The following is a 24,907-nucleotide window of genomic DNA, read 5'->3' on the forward strand; positions in this document are numbered from 1 at the left end:
ACATCGTATGGTTTCTCCTAATTAATCAACATGGCTCCTCTGGCTTTGCATTGCCATCCTTTCCTCTCTGCCGCCAGCCAGACTCGGCAGCCCCTTGTTCTTTTAAACAAAAAACGCCCTGTCACCTGTCTCCTACATTCAGAGCATTAAGCAAAGCAAAGCCCTAGCTATTGCCACACCCAGCTCCGCTCTGGCTGCTGTGCTGGAGTGGGGACCAACTGGTTGCTGTTGAGGAAGTTACACAGGTGTGAGGCAGTCGCGGCTCTGCACCACACACCACCTTTCCCCCTTTGGAAGGCAGGGACAGGGGCACTAGAACAATGTGTATGGGGGTGGGGGTGCTGAGAGCTATTGAACCAAACTGTAAACCCTGCATATAATGGAAACCCCTTCAAGCCAGGGAGTGAAGCAGCACCCCTCGTTGCAGCACCAGGTTGCAGGGGATCAGCCACGCCCCCTCCGTTGGAAGCAGGCAACCTAGGGGAGGATCCTGGCCACTGAGGGTTAGCGTCACAGCCAGCCCCATGTGGCTCCGCAGGAGCCAGGACTGCGCCCCATAGGCAACGTGTTAAACGGGGGATCAGTGAGACAACGGGCGAGCTGAGCAGCGGTCGCTGTGGAAGGGAGGCGCGCGCGCCCCCTTCTGGCCTGGGCGCTCAAAGCAACGCATTCAGTGCAGAGAGCGCGAGAGACGAGCTATTGGGCACGTGCAATGTGAAGGGGGCGGGGGGGAGTTCCGGGAGCAAATCGCGGCTCCGTCTCCCTTGGAAACCGCCACAGCCACTAACGTGTCCCCCTAAAATCCGCGCAAGGCAGAAAAGAATCCCTTAGGCTGCCGCGCCCCCTTACTTCCGGCCACGTGAACGAGAATCTTCCAATGAGATGGTAGTACAGGGCTCGCGAGGTTTTGTTCTCCATGGCAACCGTCGCTGTATAATCAACCGTCGCCTCCAGGTACCCGTTAGAATCGCCATGGTGAGTAACGAAGTTGCCTCCGGGCCTATCTGGGGACGGTACCGGCTCTGGGACCATGCTGAGCCCGCGACCCCAGCATCCCTGTTCCCTCGCCCCGGCCGCCTCCCCCCAGCCTGTGCGGGGTCAGCGCCACTGGGGCCGTCAGGAGCAAGCGGGCCGGGACATGGCCCCGCCCATCCCCGCGCCGCCCCGCCGGATAACGGCCGAGATGCTCAGGCTGATGCAAAGACGCGCCCCCATCTCATCCCTCCGCGCGGGGCGGCCCGGGACCAGGCGCTGAACCCCGCCCCCAAGTCCCCGGGCGGCTGCTGGCCCAGGCCGGGGGCGGCTTAGTTGAGCGGCGCCAGGGTGGCTTTGCCCGAGCCGTCAGTCGTGGTCAGGTCGAGCAGGAGCTGCCACTGTAGGCGCCATTGTTATGATTCCCAGCCTCAGGCGCAGGCATCAGGAGACTGGCCTAGAAAGCAAGAGCGGCATTTGGAAAGCAGCCCACAGTGTTCGCTCAGGATTCGCCTGGCAGGGACAGGGTCACGTTTTCAAGCTTTTCTCCACAACCCTGAGGGTTGGAAACTTACTTTGCTTCTCTAAACAAAACTTAAGCTTGTCAGGTAAATCACCTGGCCCTGGGAGCTGGGGCTTCGCAAACAACAGCAAATGCTGTCAGGCTTGCAAGAAAACAGTGTGAGTTGGTTTTATCGCTGTTAGGAATCCAGTGTCGTTTTCTTGGCTGCCGTTAAATCCACTTTTAGCTTTGGATTCAAACCGAACCTTTCCCTGCCTCAGGTTAAATCATCAATTGTAAACAACTTTTCCATTTGTACTTCAGTGGTTTTCTAAAAAAAGTGGTGCAGTCTCATTGGATGATACAACTATTACAACATGTTGATTTACAAGTAAATAGAGCTTTTACACTAGATTTGGTACATCTTTATGCTACCTAGGAGGGTACACTGGAACTACATACATTTATTTAAGGAATTACATAGCTTAATATTTTCAGATTCTAATTAAGTGTACGTTTTTCATATGTTAGAAAATGGTGAATAATATATTGCTTATTTACTAACTTTTCAATCATGACATGTGTCAAGCTGAATTAGGATAGTAACTGAAATTTATCACACAAAACAGCATATAAAATTTATTTTTATTAAACAAAACAAGTGCTTAATACTACATGACTGTTGTATCATATTTATAAAGCTTGACCTCAGAAGTTAGGTTTATTTCCTTATTATGTATATAGAAAAGAAGCCTTTGCTAGAGGCTGGATTCAGCATATTTATTTTTCATTTAAATGTTTTAAGAGATTATTATTAATTTAGGCCTTAACATATTTTTTATTAAATTCAGATTTAATTTTAAACAGGTTTCTTTTTAAAAGAAAAACTTATTATAATTTAAATAATAAAATTTTAAAAACTGATTTAAATTTAAAAAGTCAATTTTTCCCCAAAAATCATCAATTTCTGTCCACCCCAAAAAAAGATGAGCATTCCAAAGTTATTTTCATTGTCTTAGCTGACTCAGAAATGCACACAGTAAATAAGCATAAACAATAGTGTAAAGTCAATCCTATATGTAAAAAATTGTTCAGATTTAATTATCTGAGATGTTAAGAGAGAAGCTTCAATTTTAAAAAAGGTATTTAAACTTTAAAAGCTAGTACAGAAACCATTTGGGAAGGAAGACCCAGGTCCACAAAGGTATTTAAATTCCTAACTTCCATTGAAATTAGAAGCCTAAATACCTTTGTGGAGCTGGACCTAAGTCTTCTATGTTAGATTTATCTCATATATATGTTAACCTTTACTGTGTCCCCTGATCCACAGGCGGAGCTGGGTCTAAATGATCACCACCAGAATGAAGTGATCAATTACATGCGCTTTGCTCGTTCCAAGCGTGGCCTCCGTCTCAAGACAGTGGATTCTTGCTTTCAGGATCTTAAGGACAGCAGGTACCATGAGGAGGGAATAATAATAAAGCAAAAGCCTGAGGAGAGCAAGACTCTTCTGCCAAGGATTAATCCTGAGGCATCTGTTAAATTATGTATCAAATATGTTTGACTTCACATGTATGTAAGATAGCTAATTTGTATGCAATGGGTCTGTATATCCCTGCCAAGGAAAACATAAGAACGGCCGTACTGGGCCAGACCAATGGTCCAGCTAGCCTAGTATCCTGTTCTCCGAGGGTGGCCAGTGCATCAGAGGGAATAATCAAAACAGGGCAACTATCGAGTGATCCATCCCCTGTAGTCCAGTCCCACCTTCTGTCAGTCAGAGTTTAGGGACATCCAGAGCATGGGGTTGCATCTCTGACCATCCTAGCTGATGGAGGAACCTATCCTTCATGAATTTAGCTAATTCTTTTTTGAACCCAGTTATACTTTTGACCTTCACAACATGTCCTGAAAATGAGTTCCACAGGTTAATTGTGTGTTGTGTGAAGTAGTACTGCCTTTTGTTTGTTTTAGAACTGTTGCCTATTAATTTCATGGGTCTCAAATTATGTGATGGGGTAAATAACACTCCCTTGTTCACTTTCTCCACACCGTTCATTATCTTATAGACCACTATCATACGTCCTCTTAGTCATCTATTTTCTAAGATGAACAGTCCTAGTCTTTTTTAATCTCTGTAAACTCTTCCTTATCCCTAATAACTTGTGTTGCCCTTTTCTGTACCTTTTCCAATTCTATTATATCTTCTTTGAGATGGGGATGTCATGCTGTCTGGACGGGCTCATGACCATGAGTGCCTACCTCAGACCAGACTGTCAAGAACAGGGCAGACATCCCAAACTGGTGGTATGTTTTACAACTAGATTTCACCAACCCAGTTAAAAATGTGAACTCTTGGATCACTATATCCGTCTTACCATAGAATCACAGACAGTCCCCTTAGGCTCTCTCGTCTATCTTGCCATCCAGGCAAGCTGGACTTAGTGATTAATGGTCACTTACACCAAAAGTTATAAAATATTCAGGTTTCTTCCAGTCCCAAGAGACCAGTCGCTTACCTCAGAAAATTGGTACCCTAGATCTTGCACCAAAGACCATGCCTGTAGCTAATTCTGTAATAAACTAACTAAAGGTTTATTAACTAGGAAAAAGAAATAAAAGAGCCATTTATAAGTTAAACCAAGCAAGCATATGACACAAAGTAGTTGCAGCCTAAATCCTAAGAGTGACAAAGTTATAGTAATCTGTCAATTCAAGATGTCTTTCAGGGTAAACCCAGGGATAAACCTGGGGGATCTCTCGCTTCAGTTTAGAGACTCTGGCCCTGTGGGAGTTCAAACAGCAAAAAGATGACACATTTTCCTGTGACCCTGTTTTATCTTTTACATTTGGCCTTCCAGTCGATGAGACCAGCTCATTTCTGAGCTGTGATAGGGCCATTCATCAATCCTTTGTATTGTGATGATTCTTAACAGCCCGTGCCTGGGTTCACAAGTTCAGAGCAAATATTTTTAAAGCTATAAAGCAAAACTTACATATTTCCTTATAGCATGGAATATAGACATTACAAGTGAAATTAGTGAGATTAAAGCAATTTACAAGCATTTCATAGAGTCTAAACACTAAATACGTTCTTAGAAGACTAATACCTATTTTGAACAAAACTAACATACAGGTGAGCTAGTTTGGTTTCCAGCTATGAGTTTCTCAGTTCTAAGCTAACACCTACGGCCTTGGCCGAGCTGGCCTTTGGTTTACTAGCATCACAAAGTTGACCAGAACTGCATGGAGTATTCAAGCTGTGGATATGTCATGGATTTGTATAGTGGCATTATGATATTTTCTGTCTTCTTATCTATCCCTTTCCTAATGATTTCTAATATTCTGTTAATTTTTTTTAGCCTGCCACTGCACAATCCCTGACAGGTCTAACCTGTTTCTAAAAACATCCAATGATGTGGATTCCACAACTTCCCTAGATGACAGTTAAGCACTGGAACAGGTTCTTATAGTTAATGTTTTTCCTAATATCTCACCTGAATCTCCCTTGCTGCAAACTTCTTGTCCTACCCTCGGTAGACATGAAAAAAAATTGATCAGCATCCTCTTCCTAACAACCTTTTACATATTTGAAGACGTTATCATGTCCCTCCTCAGCCTTCTTGTCTCTAGACAAATCCTGTCCACCTTTTTCAACCTTTCCTCAGAAGTCATGTTTTCTAAATTTCTTATCATTTTTGTTGCTCTCCTGGGGACTCTTTCCAACTTGTGCACTTGTTTCGTAAAATGTGGTGCCCAAAACTAGACACGGTATTCCAGCGCAGCAGAGCAGAACAATTACCTCCTGTGTCTTACATACAACACTACTGTTAATACATTCCAGAAAGACACTTACCTTTTTCTCAACAGCATCATACCGCAAACATCGACACGGCTTTTTTTAAAAGGTCCTTTTGTTAGCTGCAAGCATTATCTGATCTCGTGAAGTTTTTTGGATTGGATTGTTATTTTTATGATACATGTGACTTTTCTGTTTAGGCTGGTGGAGGAGACTTTCACAATAGATGAGGTGACAGAAATGTTGGATGGGTTGCAGACTGTGGTACACAGTGAAGTGGAATCCGAACTCATTAACACGGCATACACCAATGTGTTACTTCTACGCCAACTCTTTTCTCAGGCTGAGAAGTGGTACCTTAAGTTACAGACTGACATCTCTGAGCTGGAAAATCGGTAACCTCATTTGAATTATATAGAAATAGAGAACAGTTTCACTGATACCTTTAAAGTGACTAAATACTATTAGGTTCAGCTCCTAATCTTAGAAAATTATTTTAGTGGTGTATTATACCAATGAAAATTTACTTTGAGATGCAATTTTTCAATTAAAAGATGATGATTTTAACTTCTTCATGAAGTGATTTGCCAATGTAAATAATAATCCTGCTTGCCTAGAACTTGCTTATTTATTTTTATTTGTATATAGGGCATACTTATGTTGCCTTTTTTGTACTGATCTAGGATTTGATCCTGTGCACCTAATTGAAGTCTTACTTGAATAAGAAGCACAGCAGCAGACTTGTAAATTGTTTAACAAGATTATTTGTCTAATAAACTTAATGTTTCGCTTTATTTTTCTCTCCAAGAGAATTGTTAGAGCAAGTTGCTGAATTTGAAAAGGCTGAATTTACATCTTCAAACAAGAAGGTAGAGATTTGTTACTCTAAAATACTATAATCAAATGCCTTATAAATCCACTACACATGTTAAATATGTTTACTATAGACTATTTCCTTGTGCTTAAGAGGAAAGGTATTTATGCTAGAAGTAACCTTTAAAGATTTTCAAAAATAGCAGCCTAAAGTTAAGCTCCAAAATCTATATACAGACACTTCTTAGCGTACCCTCAATGTGCTCAAGTGGCAACTTGAACACAGATCCATGACCCCCTACTCTGCAAATATTTTAAAAATTGAAAACAAGTTATATAAGATTTGTTAGTTTTAATGAGAGAGCCCAAGTCTGAACAAATAAAAAAATTAATTCAGAATAAGCAATCATTTGTTGCATTTCACCAGACAGCAGAAAGGATAGAGTTGGAGAAATATTTTAATTACTAAAAAAAAGCTAGAAAGAAAACGCATCATTTTAATTTTTTGTGTCTTTGTCATTACTTTAGCCCAGTTCAGAGCTTATTAAGCCTAAACTTGCGCCATTAAATGAAGGTGGTTCAGAGCTGCTAAACAAGGTAAGAATTCTTTCCCTTGACATATTTGGAGTTCATGAGCATTTAATTTATTCAACTGAACTTAGGATGCTACCCAGTAATCAGGGTTTGCATAATACATTAGACACCATTTACTATGCACTCTAGTACGCTACAAAACTACAGTCACTTCAATAAATGAAACACTTTTGAAGATTCATTAAATTATGTGCTTTGGCATTTAATTTATTGCAAATATTAAAACTTATTTTGCATGCATTTTAGAAAAAATGATTACTGTTACAGTTTCTCTATTTAATTAATAGGATTAGTGGGAGGTGATGTTTTGCTGATCTTCATAAGACTGGACTTCCTGCTGGGAAGTAGATTGAAACACAAGTAATGCAGCTCATCATTGGTGTGAATGGGATATTGGTCAAATTCTATTTCTTTTTCATTTTTATTTTTGCATTAGTTTAAATTAAATTCTAATTGAACCACAGTTTAAAAGCAAAACAATTAGAACTTGCCTTTCAACATTAGAAATTTCCAATTTCCTATTTGTTACAGATTTTCAAATTTGTTGTAAAGCAAATTAATTTTTTTAATGGTGATTCATTCAGCAATAGTTTAGACTACTAAATAACCCAAAAACTTAATATAAAGAAATAGAACTAGCTTTTCAAGAACTTAGTAATGCATGGACTCTCATGAGATTTTTTCAGTGATGAGCTGTATTTTCTGTCTCTGTCACCAAGTGATCAAGTGAAGCTGGAGACTCCTATATGTGTTTTAATTTTTATATTTAATGTGATATTTTATATTTAATGTGAATATTAACATTTAATAAATTTCCTTTTGTTTATAACTGAATATAATTAGAACATCCAACACTACATATTAGAATATTACACTGCATTTTTTTATCCAAATACAATTTTTTTTGCAAAGGTGGTTCAAAGCTGAAATGTAAATTTACTGTGACCAATAAAACATTGTCACATTTTGTGACACAAAACATAGGAAGCAGCAGACAGACTCAGCAGGAACAACACCCACGTGAAAGGTAACTGTTGTTGCAAAGCAAACTTTTTCGGCAGCGTGATGTCAGTAGTTTTTCTGGAATCACTGTGCAGAGAAGAGGTTTTCAGGATTGTTTGAGGAGAAGGATATTTCCTTGAGGTGGTAAGCTAGGAAAAATTTTGTCCATTCTCTGGTTGTGTAGCATTCATTCTGGAGTAAGGTTTTTAAGGCCTTATGACACAATTATAAATGTAAAGATATAACAGTAGTTAGACAAGGTGTAAATGAATTCAGAAGTCGTATATAGATACATTGATCATACCACTGTGTATGATATTTAATAAAATAGTTGGTTCTACAGATACTGTGTTTAAGTAAAAGTCAAAGTAGGTAGGGAAAACTATTTGTGGTGCTGTGCCAGTTATTCCTAAATACTTGAAAGAAAGAATACCAAGGTGAACATGGTAAATATAACTATAAAAGTGAACTTGAAAGCTCTTTAGGCCTCAATCATGCAAACACTTAGGCACGTGAGTAACTTTAAGCAGGAGAGTAATTGTTAATTTTAAATGGAATTACTCGTGTTTAAAGTGAAGCATGAAAGGGATTGTATGACAGGCCTGCAAACTTGATGACCCAGGAGGTCCCATCCAGTCCTACGTCCATAGACATAAATAACAGTAGGATCACAGCCTTAATATTTAAACTATTTCATTCCCCAACTGTTGACATAATACAGTGGCTCTCCACCTTTCCAGACTGTTGTACCCCTTTCAGAGGTCTGATTTGTGTTGCGTACCCCAAGTTTCACCTCACTTAAAAACTACTTGATTACAACATCAGACATAAAAATAGAAAAGTGTCACAGCCACTATTACTGAACAATTGCTTACTTTCTCATGTTTATCATATAATTATAAAATCAATTGGAATATAAATATTGTACCTACATTTCAGTGTATAGTATATAGAGCACTATAAACAAGTAATTGTCTGTATGAAATTCTAGTTTGTATTGACTTCGCTGGTGCTTTCTGTGTAGCCTGTTGTAAAACTAGGCAAATATCTAGATGAATTGATGTACCCCTGGAAGATCTCTGAGTACCCCCAGGATTACACATACCTCTGGTTGAGAACCACTGACATAATATATATGAAGACTAAACAAATACATTTTAAAATAAACATTTGAAGATCACTTACACTCCTACTTGGCTAAAAGGACTTTTGAGAGGGGTTGCCTGACTTTCAGAAGAGCCTATTTGTCACATTTTAAACAGTGACCATTAATAAATTGTTTCCTGTCCTGTTGATTGGAAAGCATTTTGACAAATACCACGAATAAGATATATATCTCTAAAATGCAATTTTACTTTTGTTTCAGTTAATATTATACCTTATCCTGTAGTTTTGATCCTGCAAGGTATTGAGTGCTCTGACCCTGATCCAGTAAACAACTTATGCATATGTTTAACTTAAGCATGTGAATAGTCCTATAGACTACAGTGCAATTGCTCATATACTTAGGTAAGAACATGCTTAAATTCTCTGCTCTGTTGAGGCCTGGATGCCCAAGACCGTGCAGGATCAAACCCATCAAGAAAAACCAATGACCCACAGTGTGCTGGTCATCTTTTTAAGCATTGACATAGTAGCTAGCTTTTCTAAACTAGAAAATATATTTACTTACATGAAATAATTGAAAATAACTGCAAGTCTATCAAATTCAGTCATGCAAGAGTGTTCATGATAAAACTAATTTTTATTTACCAAAAGGAAATTACAAGACTTCAAGAAGAAAATGAAAAACTGAAGACCAGACTCAAGACAATAGAAACACAGGTAAACTCACTATGAACCTGGATAGTAAATATATGTACATTTTTAAAATACCTACATAGAAAGAACACCATTGTAATTCTCTCATTTCCTGTAAAAGTTGCTTTATTAAGCTTTGTCTTTCCAATTTATTGCAGGCTACAAGTGCATTGGATGAAAAATCAAAACTAGAGAAATCACTGAAGGATTTACAGATGATTCAGGGAGATCAAAAGGTTGGCTGTTTTCTCCATTGAACTAGCATTACCACGTTGTGTAGACCTAATTAGACCTGACAGGTGCAGTTAGCTTTGTGGGGCATACAAAGGTCCTATTCAGGGTTGCCATGGTCCCACTAACATTTAGGGCTCTGATCATTTAAGAAAAATATTTCATGCTTATGTGTGACCTAATCCATGGTAGGAAATTATCAGTAAGTACCATTCCAAAGTTTGTTTCTTTGTATTCTAAAGATCAAAAGGAGTTTGATATTAATAGGTATATGTTTTGTTCAGTTTTTCTTATTTTTGTTTTTTCCTGTTTTGTTAGTAAAGAGGTGTCATCTAGTTTTCCTTTCTGATTGAGTAATAAAATGTTCGATCTGTCTTGGTCAATGTTATTGTATATTCTCCTCATGTGTATGCATAGCTCTTTTTGGACAGTATACCAGCATATATTGTTCTGATTCAAACTTTTAAGGGGTTTAAAAACATGCACAAATAGGATCAGAGCCCATACCAATGGAGTCAGTGGGAATTTTGCCATTGACTTACTTGAGTATAGGATCAAACCCACAGACCTCTAAATTGCAAATACACCTTAAACACTTTGTCAAAAATAGTTCTACCTACATTTACCTGTCTACACCTGAATTGAGGGTCTCAGATTTCTCCTGTAAAAGTTGATGATCCAAATATGATTAACCATTGCAGGAAAAACATAGAAATGGAAAAACCTGAACTGCTGACAGATTGAAAAAATCTGTTTTGATACACCTTTTTTTTTTTTTTTTTTTGGCCTATACATTTATTTTCTTAATAATGGGAATACCCAACAGTTGTTTTTTTTTAAATATTTTTAAAGTATTTCAGTTCAACTTGTAACATGAGTTGAAATGTTTTAGTCCTATTTAGCTTTTTCTGCCTTTTATGAAAGTAAAGTTGAAAAATTGACATTTCTAATACCGCAATATTGCTAACTTTGAAGTGAGTTTATCAATTCCCTGTCTTAAAAAAATTGTATGTTTCCATAATTTTTCCATATTTTAAATCCAAGTTTCTTTTTATTTTGCTTTCTAAATGGTTTGTGGTATGTACTCTATTTTCTTAATATGTTATAATGCCCCTTAATGATTTTTAGGATCTGTTATTTTCATACAATAATATTATTCAATGGTAGTTTGATTTAAAGTTCACGGCAAATACTTTTCTTATCTGACTTAAGTTTTATAACTGTAGTTATTACCCTATTAGTTTTAAAGGCCTGGAGACCAGTCTTATCTGCTGCCTCTCTGTGTAGGCATCAGCTGGCCTAACTTTCAGAGGTTGTTGAGTACCTGCAGTTCCCATCAAGCCAGTTTGTTTTCCTCCACCTGGCCACCCACTTCTCCTTCAGCTCTTAAATTTCCTTTTCATGGGCATATATATGTGATTGAACCTATTTTGCAGTGAAATATTTACACAGCTTGAAATCTATTTACAGAGGTTGAAATCTTTTTCAGCCGATCTCCTAGATCCTCCATGCTTACCCTTTTTTAAAATATAGTCTTCAAAAATTTTGATTTCCTTCTTAAAGGAATTGTGACCCTACATGGGATTATTCTGGTTAATAGAACTTCTAAAATAGATGTTTTCCTAATGGGGACAGGTGAAGAATTAATGTACTCCACATTCATCTCTGAAAATATTAGGTGGCTGGAGCCTGCTTTTTAAGTGTAACTGGTGTCACCGTGCCTTTTAATAAAATTAATGTCAGTTAAATGATATCCTAATCATGCTTTAATGGCCCAGGTTAACATGGGCTTAAAATACTTGCATCCTGTCTAACTATTTTCATCACAACTACAACAAATCATGTCTGTCACAGAGACCCAGTCATTAGTGAGTTCAAAATATGAAGAGAAGGCATGTGAACTACTGAGGAACAAACTATGCCCAGAGACCAATGCAATTTCCTAACTGTGTAGCATCTATCAACACAGCTTCAATAACAAAACATTATTAAGATAAAGTAAACTTTGATTCTCCGTGAATACCATATTAACTGAATTCCTGCTCTTGGCTCTTAGCTCCCTAGCATGAAACAGGCCTGAACTTCCTTCTTAGATTTTGGTTCCTTTGAGGCCCTGGTAGTTCACACCTTTTCTGAGTCCTGATACAAATGCATTGAGATTTGTCATTCTTTTGTTTCAACACAATGTTATTTTCAAGAGTCTAGTCGTCAGATACCTCTCTCTTATAAATGAGAGGTTTTAATGCACATGGACATGGCAGTTAACTGAACACACATATGGCCCAGAGCTGGTGCTCGAGGGAGTGTGTGTTGCTTCTTTTCACCGGATAGAACAGTTGCTATTAGGGTGTACTTTCCTGGTAACTATGGAGATATTCTTCTTGTATCTCACCTCCAGTGTGGCTTCAGCTCCCCCCCCCCCCCACACACACACACAGTATAGCCATGTATTTTCTCATTCTATTCTGTAAACTTCTTTATACACTTCATACAGTGTGTAATTTGTATCCTAAGTGATAACTGACAGGAGATAATGGAATATAATTCCCACAAAGAAATGAAGCAGTTTCTAAGAATTTGAAATCTTGGCAGAAAAGAAGCCTTTCCATTCACCCTAAAATGTATTTATTGACACTTTCTGAAGTCTAAACGTGTATTATTTTAATGCTTTGGGATCTATGGGACGGGGTTTGCCATTTAAAGACCTTCTGTTATCATTTTCAACAAATAATTTAAAATACACTCTTGCATTTAGGATTTTGGAAAAAAAAATCATTTTAATATTTCTTCTTTTGAAGACTAATATAACTCAGGATATAAGTGAACTGGAAGATACAGTGTCTGCTCTGAGGTGCCAGTTTGAGAAGACCCTGAATGACAGTACTGCAAACCAAAAGTTCTTGGAAGAGAACTTGGTGACAACAAAGCATGACCTACTCAAGGTTCAGGACCAGTTATCTACAGCTGAAAAGGTTAGCTTCTTATTGCAGTGTTTAGATAAGCTCTTTGTTCACTTTTTTTTTTTTTTTTGGCTATCTACTAATGTAACAAAGATTCTGTATATTGCATGCAGATTACTAGGGATACATCACACCATATTTTGGTGTTTTTTGTTTTTTGTTTTTTTTTAAATATTCTTCCCTTGTTAAAGAGTGAAGAGCATAGTCTATTTTGTAGATATGGAACACAGCCCACTGGTTGGTACCAATCAGGTGGACACTTAAATACAGCTTCTGCCGCCATTTCAGAATGATTGTGAACACTGACAGCAGATCTTTAGAATGAAGACTTTCTTGTACCTCTGTGAAAAGTTGGTAGCACCAGATTCCCACCACAAGAAAGTGGTGATTGCCTTGTGGAAGCTGGCTACTTTGGATGGATGGATAGTAATCAATTGAGACACCAGATTTGTATTGGAAAGTCTACAGTGAGTGCTGTAATGGTGGAAGATTGCAGAATTTGTGCTTGAACATATTTCTGATTCACAGACTGCAGCTGAAAATGACACACTGCACTGTTGTGGGGTGGGTTGGGTTGGGGAAGAGGGATTAACTTCTTCAATTTGATCCCCTACATCTTGAAAGTGATGTGAGCATCTGGTTTAATAATTACCATTGACAACTTCCCCTGCAACACTCTAAAAATGTAGGCATAAATGCACATTTGAACTAATGATGTCATCTGGAAAGACTCACCGCATGCTGTTTTTCTTCTCTGTAGAACCAGTAGAGGGAACACTAGTTAACAGATTGTTTCTAGGCCTATGCTGGTATACAAGTATAGCTGTATGGAAATGGCATGTTAATTTTGCATGAAACAAGGGTAATCTTACATTCATTTTGAAACAGAGAACATAGTTTTTGTTGAAGTCCTCTGTCTGAAACGTGATTGGCAACTATCTACAACAAAAAGCCAAGTTGGGGAATGCCACTGAACACATTTTGTTTCTGACAGTCTCAAGGCTGCCAGCCTCGTTCTTTAGTTTCGTACAAATTTTTAAATGACCTTTTTTTTTTTCCCTGTCATTGGGGGTTATATGACAACCTGTGGGGTTAATTTAGTGATCTAAGGATTAGATAGAAGGCATAAGAGCCTAGTTTACCATAAGATAGATAAGTGGATTGTCATGCTAACTATGTAGAGGTCGCCACATGAGAACAAAGGTCCTGTCTACACTGTATGGACACTGTTCTTCGTAAGAGGTATAGTTTATCTTATTGTGTCTGACCAAGACTTCCCCATTCCCAATGTAGTGTAGCCTGCTTTTGCATGGGTAGGTTGCTATTTTGGACCCAGTAGCTAGCTGTATTTCATTGATATGCTGTGTGTCTGGCTTGTGAAATACTTGTGAACCCTGCAGAAGGAAAGATGCTATTCAAATGTAAATTATTTTATACCTTCATTTCAATTCACCCTGTTCCATGTAATTTTCTATTACTTTAAAGTTATCTTAAAAACTGAAAGAAGAAATCCAGTTTGTCATATGGAAATGAAGGGAAAGATTTGTTTGGGCTTCAAGAGATATTCCATGTTTTCTAATGGTAACAGTAGACACTAACATGTATACATATGCATATTTTTTAAAAGTCTCTCTTTGAAGTCTGTAACACTTCCCTCAATAGAATTAATGTTCCTTATCTCCTAAGATCAACTTTTAATGCAAGGAGGAGTGTAATTGGGATAGCTTTGTACTAGGTAATTAAGAATTCTTGTTGTTTTGTTCAAATTTGGTAGATGGCACCTTAGTATTACTGGAACAAGTGTGAGCTACTCAGCAGAATAGGTGTTTATTGGTGTGAGAAGAAAATAAAATCACACTTCTTTTTTGTTTTTGTTTTGTTTTTTTAATAACCTATCTTATGCTATTTGTATTTGGACCTACAAAATAAAAGTTTGTTTAGAGACAAAAATACTACTTTACAGGTTGCAGCATACATCATAAAGATGTATGGATATCAGCTTAAATCTGTGTTTGTGGTAGCTATACTTGTTGTTACTTGTAGACTTCTGATCCATCACACAAGTCTTTAAAAATGTAACTGCTTGTAAATCACATTTATAGGGTTTTCCAAAACAACTGGAACGCTTTGGATCACAGGGCGTTAAACTATGATATTTACTTGACTGAAGGCTTGCAAGTAGATTGTAGAGAAGTGACTGGATATTCTGTAGTAGTCTAGGTTAGCCAGTGTTTGATTTGGTCATGAGTATACTTGAACTGTGAGCTAGAAGTGTGCAGTCTGCATTTGCTATTCATTCACTTGCCTGTAACTTTGTGATATTATTAAAGTGCCCAGCTCAATATCTGATCAAGTATTTTTTTTCTTTCTTTTTTTTAAATCTGTTTGAATAAGGTTGTTCACAACCATGGTACCTGTGCAGAGCCCCACTGTAGTAGGCATTATCTAAACAAAAGCCAAATGTTTCTAGTACAAGTTTTGTTCCATAATAGTCAGTATCACCAAAAGTTCCATAAGTGTTTCATTAATACCCGTTGAGTATTGATCAAAAGTAGATAATAACAGCAGCAAGAATTTTGGACAGGGAAGAGCTAGACTGAACACTGGAATGAATTGTTCTTTTAAAAAAAAAAAACTGTTTTAGATTTTTTTTTTTTTTTTTAAATTATAATGCATTGATGATCCTGTTGAGCAGGAGTTGGAGAAGAAGTTCCAGCAAACAGCTGCCTACCGCAACATGAAAGAGATTCTCAACAAGAAGAATGAGCAGATAAAGGATCTACGGAGAAGACTTTCAAGGTAAGTGGTGCTCTTCCATCTCTTCTCTCAAGAAGTCTGTTCCACCTCCACATTTTTACATTTATGGAAACACAGATTCTCCTAAAGCCAGTTTATTAACGTCTCTTTGGAACAAATTCAGTAGGGCTGTTGTCAAACTTTGGATATGACAACCTTGACCTATTTTTCTTCAAAATATCAATGATTTTTTAAAAACATTAAAATTAAATTGGCACCTTTACCGTAACAATCATGCTGCACATACACATTGTTAGGAAACAATTTTCATGGTATTATGACAGAGTCAAAACATGCCCACAAGATCCATGCACAGAGGTGCAGAAGAAGGTGGCAGTTGCTTCTTTTGCACCACCATTCTCTCCTGTTCCTAATGCCAAGGTCGGGTAGGGGTGACTTCTTTTGCCTTCCTGGGTAGGTACCTAGACTCCCAACCATCTCAAGTTACAGGTGGGGAACTGAGGCACAGAGAGGCGAAGTGACTTGCCCAAAATCACACAGTAAGTCTGTGGCATAGCATGGACTTAAACCCAGGTTTTCCACATCCTAGGCTAGTGACCTAACCACTCAGGCCTTCCTTAGTGTGGAACTATCTCATTACACCATCCATGCAGGGGAAGAAGGACAAACACTGTAGGGGCAGTGGGTGGCCCCATACTGAGTGGGTGTAGGAAAGAATCTCTTTAAGGGGTTCCTGTTCCATTGGAGCTATGCTGCTCGGAAGTAGAGGTGGGGAAGGACCATTGGGACCCCAAAATTGCTATAGAGGCAGAAAGCCTGAATCTGGCTTCCTGTGGCTTTTGAGATTGGTGGGTGGGCCACCAGGGCTGATTCCACTGGTTGCAGGGCTGGTAAACTGGCCAAATGAGTTTGTGTTTTAAAAGGAGAATTTTTAAAAAATGAAAAATAGTTGGTTGCATCCTTCTAAACTGTGCAGTGTAAATTGCCATTAAATGTCACGGATATGAGTAATTGGCATTGGTTGAAGAGATTTTTCTCTTTTGAGGACTAAATATCTATCAGGTATATTATACTCTCTAGCTTTAACTTCTTTCTTCTTAGATACGAACCAGATGATTAAAATGTGAAGAGCATTTGGTCTGTCAAGAAGCTGCCACACAAAGAGAACAGATTGTTGTGTTGCTTTAAGGGATTTGTTGAAATACTTTCAGAGATTTTGTTTTGAATGGTTTATTTTCTGCTTCTGCCAACACTTAAAAATAACCTTTTGTTGATAGGAAACTGAAATTCCTACTTTATTTACTTAAGAACTGAAAGATGAGAACAAGTTTATAGAGTGTCTTAGTTTCTGAACTTGTCTTTTTAATAGTTAACCTTGTTCTTTCCCTGGGCAATAGCAAAACCAAATTAAGACAGTTATTTACAAAGAAAGGAGTTTATTTTTGTTAAAATAAAATATTCATTAGTTCTTCTTTACATAGCTGTGAGATGCAATTTACATACCTAAGATGTGACTTTGTTTTTTTCTTGCTGCGGGCATAACTTGCACAGAAAAACACTCATAAGCTAACTTCATAAGATTAATCTTCCTACTGGCTGCCCAATTTCCTCTGTGCAAGTTATTTGCTGAATATAGGGTGTGCATTAGATAAAGGGGGACAAATATGCAATATTTGGGAATCAAGGAATGTGTACTCAAATTAACAGTGATATTACTAGTAAAAGATGTACATTGGACATCTATTGTTATCAAACAGTTTAGTACAGATTTAAAGGAAAACAAATACTTGCTGGCTTCTGCAGTATATCACAGATCTAAATTTCTCAACAGGAATACAAACCGAAAAGTGTATTTTCCCCCCGTGGGCACTCCTAAAGATTTTAACTTGAACACTGGAATCTTGATTCTTTCAAAGTATTAAAGTTTAAGACAGTAGGATGGAGAGAGGCTGAGGAAGCTGGTGACAGAGCAACTTTCTGGTGGGGAAATAACTTTCAGGAGTTTTTTTTCCTCCGCTTTCTATTGCACCCTCAGCTATCCAATTCTTACACTCAAACCATTCTGTATTTATCTGCCAGCCTGTTTTAATATGTTTTATCTGTTTGTGTCTCTGTTCATATATATGTCGCATACAACTCTAAATAAAACCATTTATGTTTTCCAACATCGAACTCTGGATTTTTGGAGTGTGGTTTCTTTATAAGTACCATCATGTTTGCTTTTTCATGGGGACACGGTGATGGTTTTTGTAGTGATGTCCCTCTCAAGGAAGAAAGTTATGCTTTAAAATCGCTCTTGACTGTATGATTCCTTTTGTCTTTTATTTTGAAGTAGAAGTCCTCATTGATTAAGTGACCTAGCCCACAGACTAGGCCCTATGTTCTGTAGCTACATACTACTACCCTAGTACAATATTAGTAAATTGGTAATGGTATAGTGAGATTGTATGTGCAGTATTAAGTTAAACTACTAGAAGCTGTTGCTTTATAGTATTCTCAGATGTTAGCGTGACTAGTTAAATCCATTTATTGTTAGTCCTCATCTTTTCATTATTTTGCACAATATCAGTTTGAGGACAGCATTGCTCTTTATTAAAAATAGCAACTCTAACCCTTTCTTTGTACAGGATAAAACCTTTATATAGAGATAATGAAGAAATTTCCTTCTGGTATGTGTTCTTGTAGCTAGGTGTTTTGTTCAAATCCTGCCTAAAAATACCACTGTCAGTCTTGCATCATTTTCATACAATTCATTTACCCTTAGTCAAACCATAAAGTCCCTTGGACAAATTGTGTCCCAGGAACACTAACTTCGGGGGAGGGGGGGGGCGTTGTAGCTGTAATTTAGGACAGAATTTGACCAAGAGTCTATGTTCTAAGGTGGTACAACTGATTGACTTCATTGGTTGGAATACACTACAGTGATGTATTTGGGGTTGTAGAGGTCATGTTCAGGACATTTTTATATACTTCAATTTGTATTAACCAACTAAAACGTAAGTGTTATTTCAAACTGAATTATTCTAAACCCTTCTTATAGAAGAAGAATGCTAACAGTGAGATACAGCATGTTGTATAGGGGGAGAAATACATATATAGAACCAGATGCTGTTCTCAAAGCTTAATTTGGCCTTATTTATACATTCAAGGAAATATCAAAAGCTTCCATTTCCAACTTAGAGCCACTGGTTTAGTGTGTTGATATCCCCACAGATCTATGGGCTATTTGTTTAGGGCCCAGTTCTTTGAACCCTTACTCATGTTGAGTAGTCCCATTGAAATCAATGGAACTACTAGTGTGGGTAAATGCTTTGTTTCACAACTGGGTCCTAAAACCCAGTGATAGGTTAGGAGTGTTAGGCTGGGAGAGGGAAAGCAAGAGGTCTCAAATTATTATTCAGGCCAACATTTACTCTTTGATAAATCAGGGCTATTGACTCAGACAACTAGAGTTGGTGATTATTGATATCCCTACGCTGTCTTAGACCCCAATGTGACAAAGCAGTTAAGCATGTGCTTAAGTACCACTGAAGTCAATTGGTCATGGACAGAGACTCTTCAGATAACCTGGACAAAACTTAGAGAATTTTGAATAGCAGGGCCAAAATAATGAATTTGACTCAGTATTTAACAGGGACCTAATACAGCCCATGAAACTTTAGGGTAATGTGCTCTTGTTGGCTTGTGTTGCTGGGTTGGAGATTGCTGCATTCCAAACCAAATGGAACCCTTAATACAATTGAAACTGGGCATTAGCCTGGTTATTCAAAAATCCATGGGTCAATACACAATGTGTATGTTACATTGAGGTGGGAACACTGGGCTGAAAGTTAAAGCTAACACATGAATTTGTATTTCTGAACTTCTCCCAAATGAGAATCCCAGTTGCACATCTACCACCTTTTCTCTTTGGAAATTCATTACCCTTCTGATAAACACCACACACTTCTTCCAGTTGAGGTGTTAATTCCCTAGCTCTACCTGAAAGAAAAATGTAAACACAATTTCTCCATAATCCTCTGATCGGAAAAAATCAAATCTCTCTTAAGCTGCTTTTGTGCTCGAGAAATTAAGCATGTTTTCTGCAAGAGCAAAATTCAGGCAGCTCAACTTTATCTTTATTAACTATGACAGAATCAGCAACCAGTAGGACATAATTTGAGTCCAGCAGTTGGTCATTAATAAACTCAGAGGTCATGCTGGATACTAACATTTTAATGGGTATGTTCCCTACCCCTTCCCAGTGTGTTCATAAAATTCCCCACTGTCTGTTTTTTTTCTTGTGAATAACAGAGGGCTGGCTGGTTACACTTCCTTACACTGGACACATTCCCATTGCATTCAATAGAGCTACTCACATGAGTAAGGATTGTTGAATTGGGCCATATCCCATATAACTCCTCTTTGAGGGTTCACAGTGATCTCTCATTTAACCGCCTATTTTATCATTCTGGAATACTAGCTAACAGTTGTTTTATGAGGGTTCCTCTATTTGTCTCTTTCTGTCATTGTAAAGGACCACTGCTGGCTTCTGAGTGACACCAACTACTGCAAAACTACAGCAAAGTGATTCTTACGGTTATGGTTAGTGAATGCAAATTATCTCATTGCTTCAGGTGGTTAAACTTCATAAATTCAGCAAGAAACAAGCCTTTCTAGAAAAATAGCCCTTCAAAAATATATTAAGTAAATGCAACAGACTAGTATAATGTGAAAGCAAATTTGTGTGTAGACAAACAGAAACTATTACTTTAAAAGCTCTTGTAAACAGGCAGAGTTCCCACCTTGTGCTAAGCACAGAACTAGCCCATTCACTTTCCTGGCTATATTGTTAACTTGATAACAAATAGAGCATAAGCATCAGCCTAAAATTTCTGCCCAAGTTTGGTAATGCTCAGGGCTTTCCCTGCAGGTCCTCCTCCGACCCAGTCAGTGTGCCTGCAGCATCACAGAAAAGCTTCAATGCCTTATGTCCTGGTTGGGGATAATAAGCTCCACCTGGAAGCATGACTCAGAAAAAGCATATCTGCATCTATATACTGGTCCCAAACACCTATCATTATCCTTGGATCTGCTAACGTGGTGGCTGTGGGTGGCTACATGTCATTCTGTCCACGTGACCTGTAAACATCAGTCTAGGTGTTTCCTAGGTAGTCCTGTAAATGCCTGTAATACATAGATCACATTGTTTAATTTAAATTCTTTGTCTACAAAAAATTCTAGGTGATCACTTATATGTATGTACATACAAATGAAAAGGTCGAGTTTTCAATAGTCACAATCTCTTCACAAAGTCATGGAGACAGAATGTAGAAGACCAATGGATAGTACAGCAGAAGGCTAATCTGCCTTCCTACTGAAAATATATAGTGTATTAAGGGGCAGCATTTGTATAGGAAAAAATCAGGTATAAGAAGCGGAAGTGTCATTCTGAGTAAACAAGACAGACTTAGGCTAAAATGAAGCCAAGTACACAATGCAGAAGAATCCCTTCATCACCTCTCTGTTAATTATTGTAAAGTGGGCAGGCAGACAGTCCAATGTATTTTAATAGCTAACTAGAAGTTATCTGTAAGTTTTTCTTACAGTGAAGCTTGACTCTTAAAAGAGGTTATATGGCATCATGGGGGTCCTAGTTATTGCACCTCTCTGATTTCCAAAGCCATTGTGCTCCTTTTACAAGATTTTTGAAAAGTCCACCTAAGGCCCGAAAGCCAAGCTAGGTTCTTTCCTTCTCATGCATCATCAGCAATAGTAAAGCCTGCATAGTATAAGTGGTGAATGTCTCTCACTAAGAGTGTCTCTCGGCATTTGTAGAAGGGCGGGGGGGGGAGTGAGAGTAGGAGTCTTTAAGCCTGCTAAAATTGAAATAGAAATGTAATCTGTAGTTAAGGCTTGTCTACACATGGAGTTATACAGGAATAGCTATTGTGTAATAATTATTCCTGAATAACTCCATGTGGACAATCTTATTCCAGAGTGATAGCCTGGATTACACTGAAATGGACCGAGGCACTCTTATTCTGGACCTATCCATGCAACAAACCTCGATGCCAACTCTGCCCACATATCTACACCAGCGACCCCATCACAGGACCTAACCAGATCAGCTACAACATCACCGGTTCATTCACCTTCACGTCCACCAATGTTATATATGCCATCATGTGCCAGCAATGCCCCTCTGCTATGTACATCGGCCAGACCGGACAGTCACTACGTAAAAGGATAAATAGACACAAGTCAGATATCAGGAATGGCAATATACAAAAACCTGTAGGAGAACACTTCAACCTTCCCGGCCACACAATAGCAGATGTAAAGGTTGCCATCTTACAGCAAAAAAACTTCAGGACCAGACTCCAAAGAGAAACTGCTGAGCTCCAGTTCATTTGCAAATTTGACACCATCAGATCAGGATTAAACAAAGACTGAATGGCTAGCCAACTACAGAAGCAGTTTCTCCTCCCTTGGTGTTCACACCTCAACTGCTAGCAGAGCACCTCACCCTCCCTGATTGAACTAACCTCGTTATCTCCATACTGATTCTTGCCAGCATATTTATACCTGCCCGTGGAAATTTCCATTACATGCATCCGACGAAGTGGGCATTCACCCACGAAAGCTTATGCTCCAATACATCTGTTAGTCTTAAAGGTGCCACAGGACTCTCTGTTACTTTTTACTTGAATGTTAATTTGGAATAAGGTAAGGTGTGACTTTAAAGCACAGTAGCTATTCCGGAATAACTTTGTATAGACAAGCCCTTAGACTGCTTATTTACATTGTCAATAATTTAAACATGCTGACAATTTGCAGATTTCAAACTGGAAAGAGGTGTCCAAAAGAATACCAACAACAAAATAGCAGCAGTGGTGCATGCTGACGCATATCTAGCTTGTCAAGTATAGCCCTCCAAGCGAATGCTTTCAAAGCCAGGGATCATTTCCTTGCTGTTTCAAGAGTGTTCTCTACAAATCACATTGTGAGGCAGGTACTGACAAGATAATGATCTTAGCTGCATATAATGTCTTTCATCAGATCCCAAAGCCCTTTCAAACTAATATACCTTCAACTTCACCATTTAAAAATCTTTAGAGCCATACATTGAGTTCAACCAGAGCTGATAAAGCTCTCAAACAAATTCCCAGTTATACTACCTCTCCTGTTATTTCACAACCAGCTTGTTATTTCATGATCTTGATATAGAGATCAGTATGTGTCCTACAAAAAGCATAGAACAAAAGAGACATAGCCTAGATTTTAAAAGGTATTGAAGACAGATAGGTGTCTAGTGAGATTGTCAAAAGTGCTAAGCCCCTACCCCCCAATGACCTTTAAAAATCTCCATGTAGGCACCTCGGTGTTTTGAAAATTCCACTAACCATCTAGATGCCTTTAAAAAATCTGGCCCATGGTGACTCTCAATCTAGGTGATTTATGAGAGAACAAATGAAATTTAAAAAGATTCAGCAACTCAGTTTGTTGCAATCAAACTCCCTGACCTGGCCTGACCACACTTCCTTGCCTTGGCATTTCGCCTGAACCCATTAGTAAATTAACGCTAAGTGTAATGGGGTGATCTAGAGTCAAAGGAAATATTTAACTTGAGTTATTCTCCCACACTCAGCAACAGTAGTAATCTATTCCGACAGAAGCTTCATCATTAGCACAAGTGCTGGTAATGCTTTCCCTATTTTTAAAGCTCTATTTTTGCATTATTAACCGCTATTAATCATTTATAAGCATGGCCTTCAATAGCGCATACAGACAGAGGTGTGCTGATAAATAATTTGCTACATTTTTATGACAGAATGGTTAAGCACATTGGTAGCTAGCTACTGAACATGCATGCACTTTAGGTGAAAGTAATTTTTTTTTAGTGAAATATGCCACTATTATTTACATTCTGCTAAAAAAGAATCTGACTTACTTGCATAAAATATTTTCAATGGTACTCAGTGTTGTATAGCTCGTCTTTGCAGCAACTGTACTGCCCAGATGAAACTCCAGACTGGAATAGCCAGGCAGGACTGGAGAAGCTGGCACAGTCTCAGCAGCTGATGTCCTAGCAGGGTTACCTGGACCCTGCTTTTCCCTGGGCGGAAAAGGAGGTAGGTGAGATTGGAAAAGCTGCTCCTGTGGCACGTGGCTGCCCCTCCCACATCTCCATGAGTCGAGTGATACCTGAAAGGCAGCATGCTCGAGGGAGAGTTTCAAGAGCCCACAGAAGCAGCCAAGCTCCTTGGGCCATGGCTGGAGGACAGTGGCCACAGCACCAAAAGAGAGAGAAAGTGAGCTGTCTAGATTCAGAAGAACAAGCAGGATTTAAAGGGCCCATCAACCCAGCATTTACTTCCTTTCCAGCCCTCTAATTTCCTCTTGTTTTATAAGGCTGTGAGGTTTTTCTCAACATTCACAAGTCCCAGTCCAGGTTGGTGTCACTGCCAAAGGTACTACAGACATAGCGATTGTCCCTGGGAGAGATTTTTTTACCACTAAGAATTATGAGGTGTCATCTGACATTCTAATAGCTTCTGCAGCCGCCTCGTGCTTTGTACAGGGAAGCTAAGAGGGATGCTACTGCGGATATGATCCCTCACAGCCTAAGGGCTGTGCTCTGAGAAATGTCACTGACAGCATTTTTCTGTACACTTGCACCCAGGCATACCCTCCCATTCTCATTTAGAGTAGCAGGCATATGGGGCTTCCCTTACTGAGAGTGGACACCCAAGCAAATCAGCTTCTGGTGCTCTTAGTATTCTGGTGGGAAATTTTTTAGAAAGCCAAATCACAGAATCATCAAAATGTTGATATATAATCCCCGCCCTGAACAGACACTATAGAAAAGAGTCCAGATCACGCAGCCAGTTGAAGCAGTCCCAGGACTAGAACGAGAGAATACCACTTTGTTAATGGTAGCTGAGGCAAATGAAGGAGAGGCAAAGTCAGTAAGTCCCTCAGCCATTTCAGAACAATTGGTCTGACACACACCCAACCCCATCTACAGTAACCCCCCCCCCCCCCCCCCGCCCCAACTCCCTCAGTTTGGGAGAAAATGCCTACAAGAGCAAGTTAATTTAGAAACAAAGATCATGAGCCATTTTGAAATTTCAAAGCTGATTCCATTTTGCAGGGTTAATAGTAAACCCAATTTTCATTTTTTCAAAAAAAAATTGAATTTTTGAAATTTTTCTCAAAAATGTTATTGAAACTTATCAACATCGTTATCGAAATTAAAATTCAATAATGGTTAAAAAGATTTGAAAGAAGCCATCCTTCAGTTACTTCAGATTGGAGTGAGATGACCCAATGCTCTTTTAGAAGGAATTGAAGGGCCAGTTCCCACCTTATTTCTAGCCTCAGAGTATCAGGAACAAACCGAACATGGCTCTAGGCCCCGAACTATCCTCACTCATTGTCAGCAATTGATCTCTTGACCCTGAAAAGAACAATAAAGCATCCTGTAGCCTCTCT

General features: G+C 38.7%; 1 protein-coding gene across 3 annotated transcripts; it reads left to right on the plus strand.

Annotated features, from left to right (window-relative positions):
- The first annotated feature begins 861 nt into the window (after positions 1-861).
- Positions 862-17,602, plus strand: LZTFL1 (leucine zipper transcription factor like 1). Of its 3 annotated transcripts, none has more exons than XM_034760963.1 (10): positions 862-975; positions 2,805-2,929; positions 5,474-5,668; positions 6,082-6,142; positions 6,615-6,683; positions 9,441-9,506; positions 9,641-9,718; positions 12,512-12,685; positions 15,369-15,472; positions 16,532-17,602. In XM_034760963.1, exons 1-10 carry the CDS (start codon positions 883-885, stop codon positions 16,548-16,550), a joined length of 984 nt encoding a protein of 327 aa, XP_034616854.1. In that variant the 5' UTR covers positions 862-882; the 3' UTR covers positions 16,551-17,602. The 3 variants fall into 3 exon arrangements, with proteins under 3 accessions (XP_034616854.1, XP_034616856.1, XP_034616855.1); XM_034760965.1 differs by lacking the exon at positions 862-975 and adding an exon at positions 1,443-1,580; XM_034760964.1 differs by lacking the exon at positions 862-975 and adding an exon at positions 1,562-1,653.
- Positions 17,603-24,907: the final 7,305 nt, after the last annotated feature.

Source organism: Trachemys scripta, chromosome 2 (genome assembly GCF_013100865.1).
Source record: "Trachemys scripta elegans isolate TJP31775 chromosome 2, CAS_Tse_1.0, whole genome shotgun sequence".
Taxonomy (NCBI): domain Eukaryota; kingdom Metazoa; phylum Chordata; order Testudines; family Emydidae; genus Trachemys; species Trachemys scripta.

Bases quoted from the DNA above. Each gene is read 5' to 3' on its own strand.
- LZTFL1 (XM_034760963.1), top strand. From the start codon at position 883: ATGGTAGTACAGGGCTCGCGAGGTTTTGTTCTCCATGGCAACCGTCGC. The intron at 2,930-5,473 runs GTACCATGAGGA...TTTTCTGTTTAG, and splicing joins CAGGATCTTAAGGACAGCAG to GCTGGTGGAGGAGACTTTCA. The intron at 9,719-12,511 runs GTTGGCTGTTTT...CTTCTTTTGAAG, and splicing joins TGATTCAGGGAGATCAAAAG to ACTAATATAACTCAGGATAT.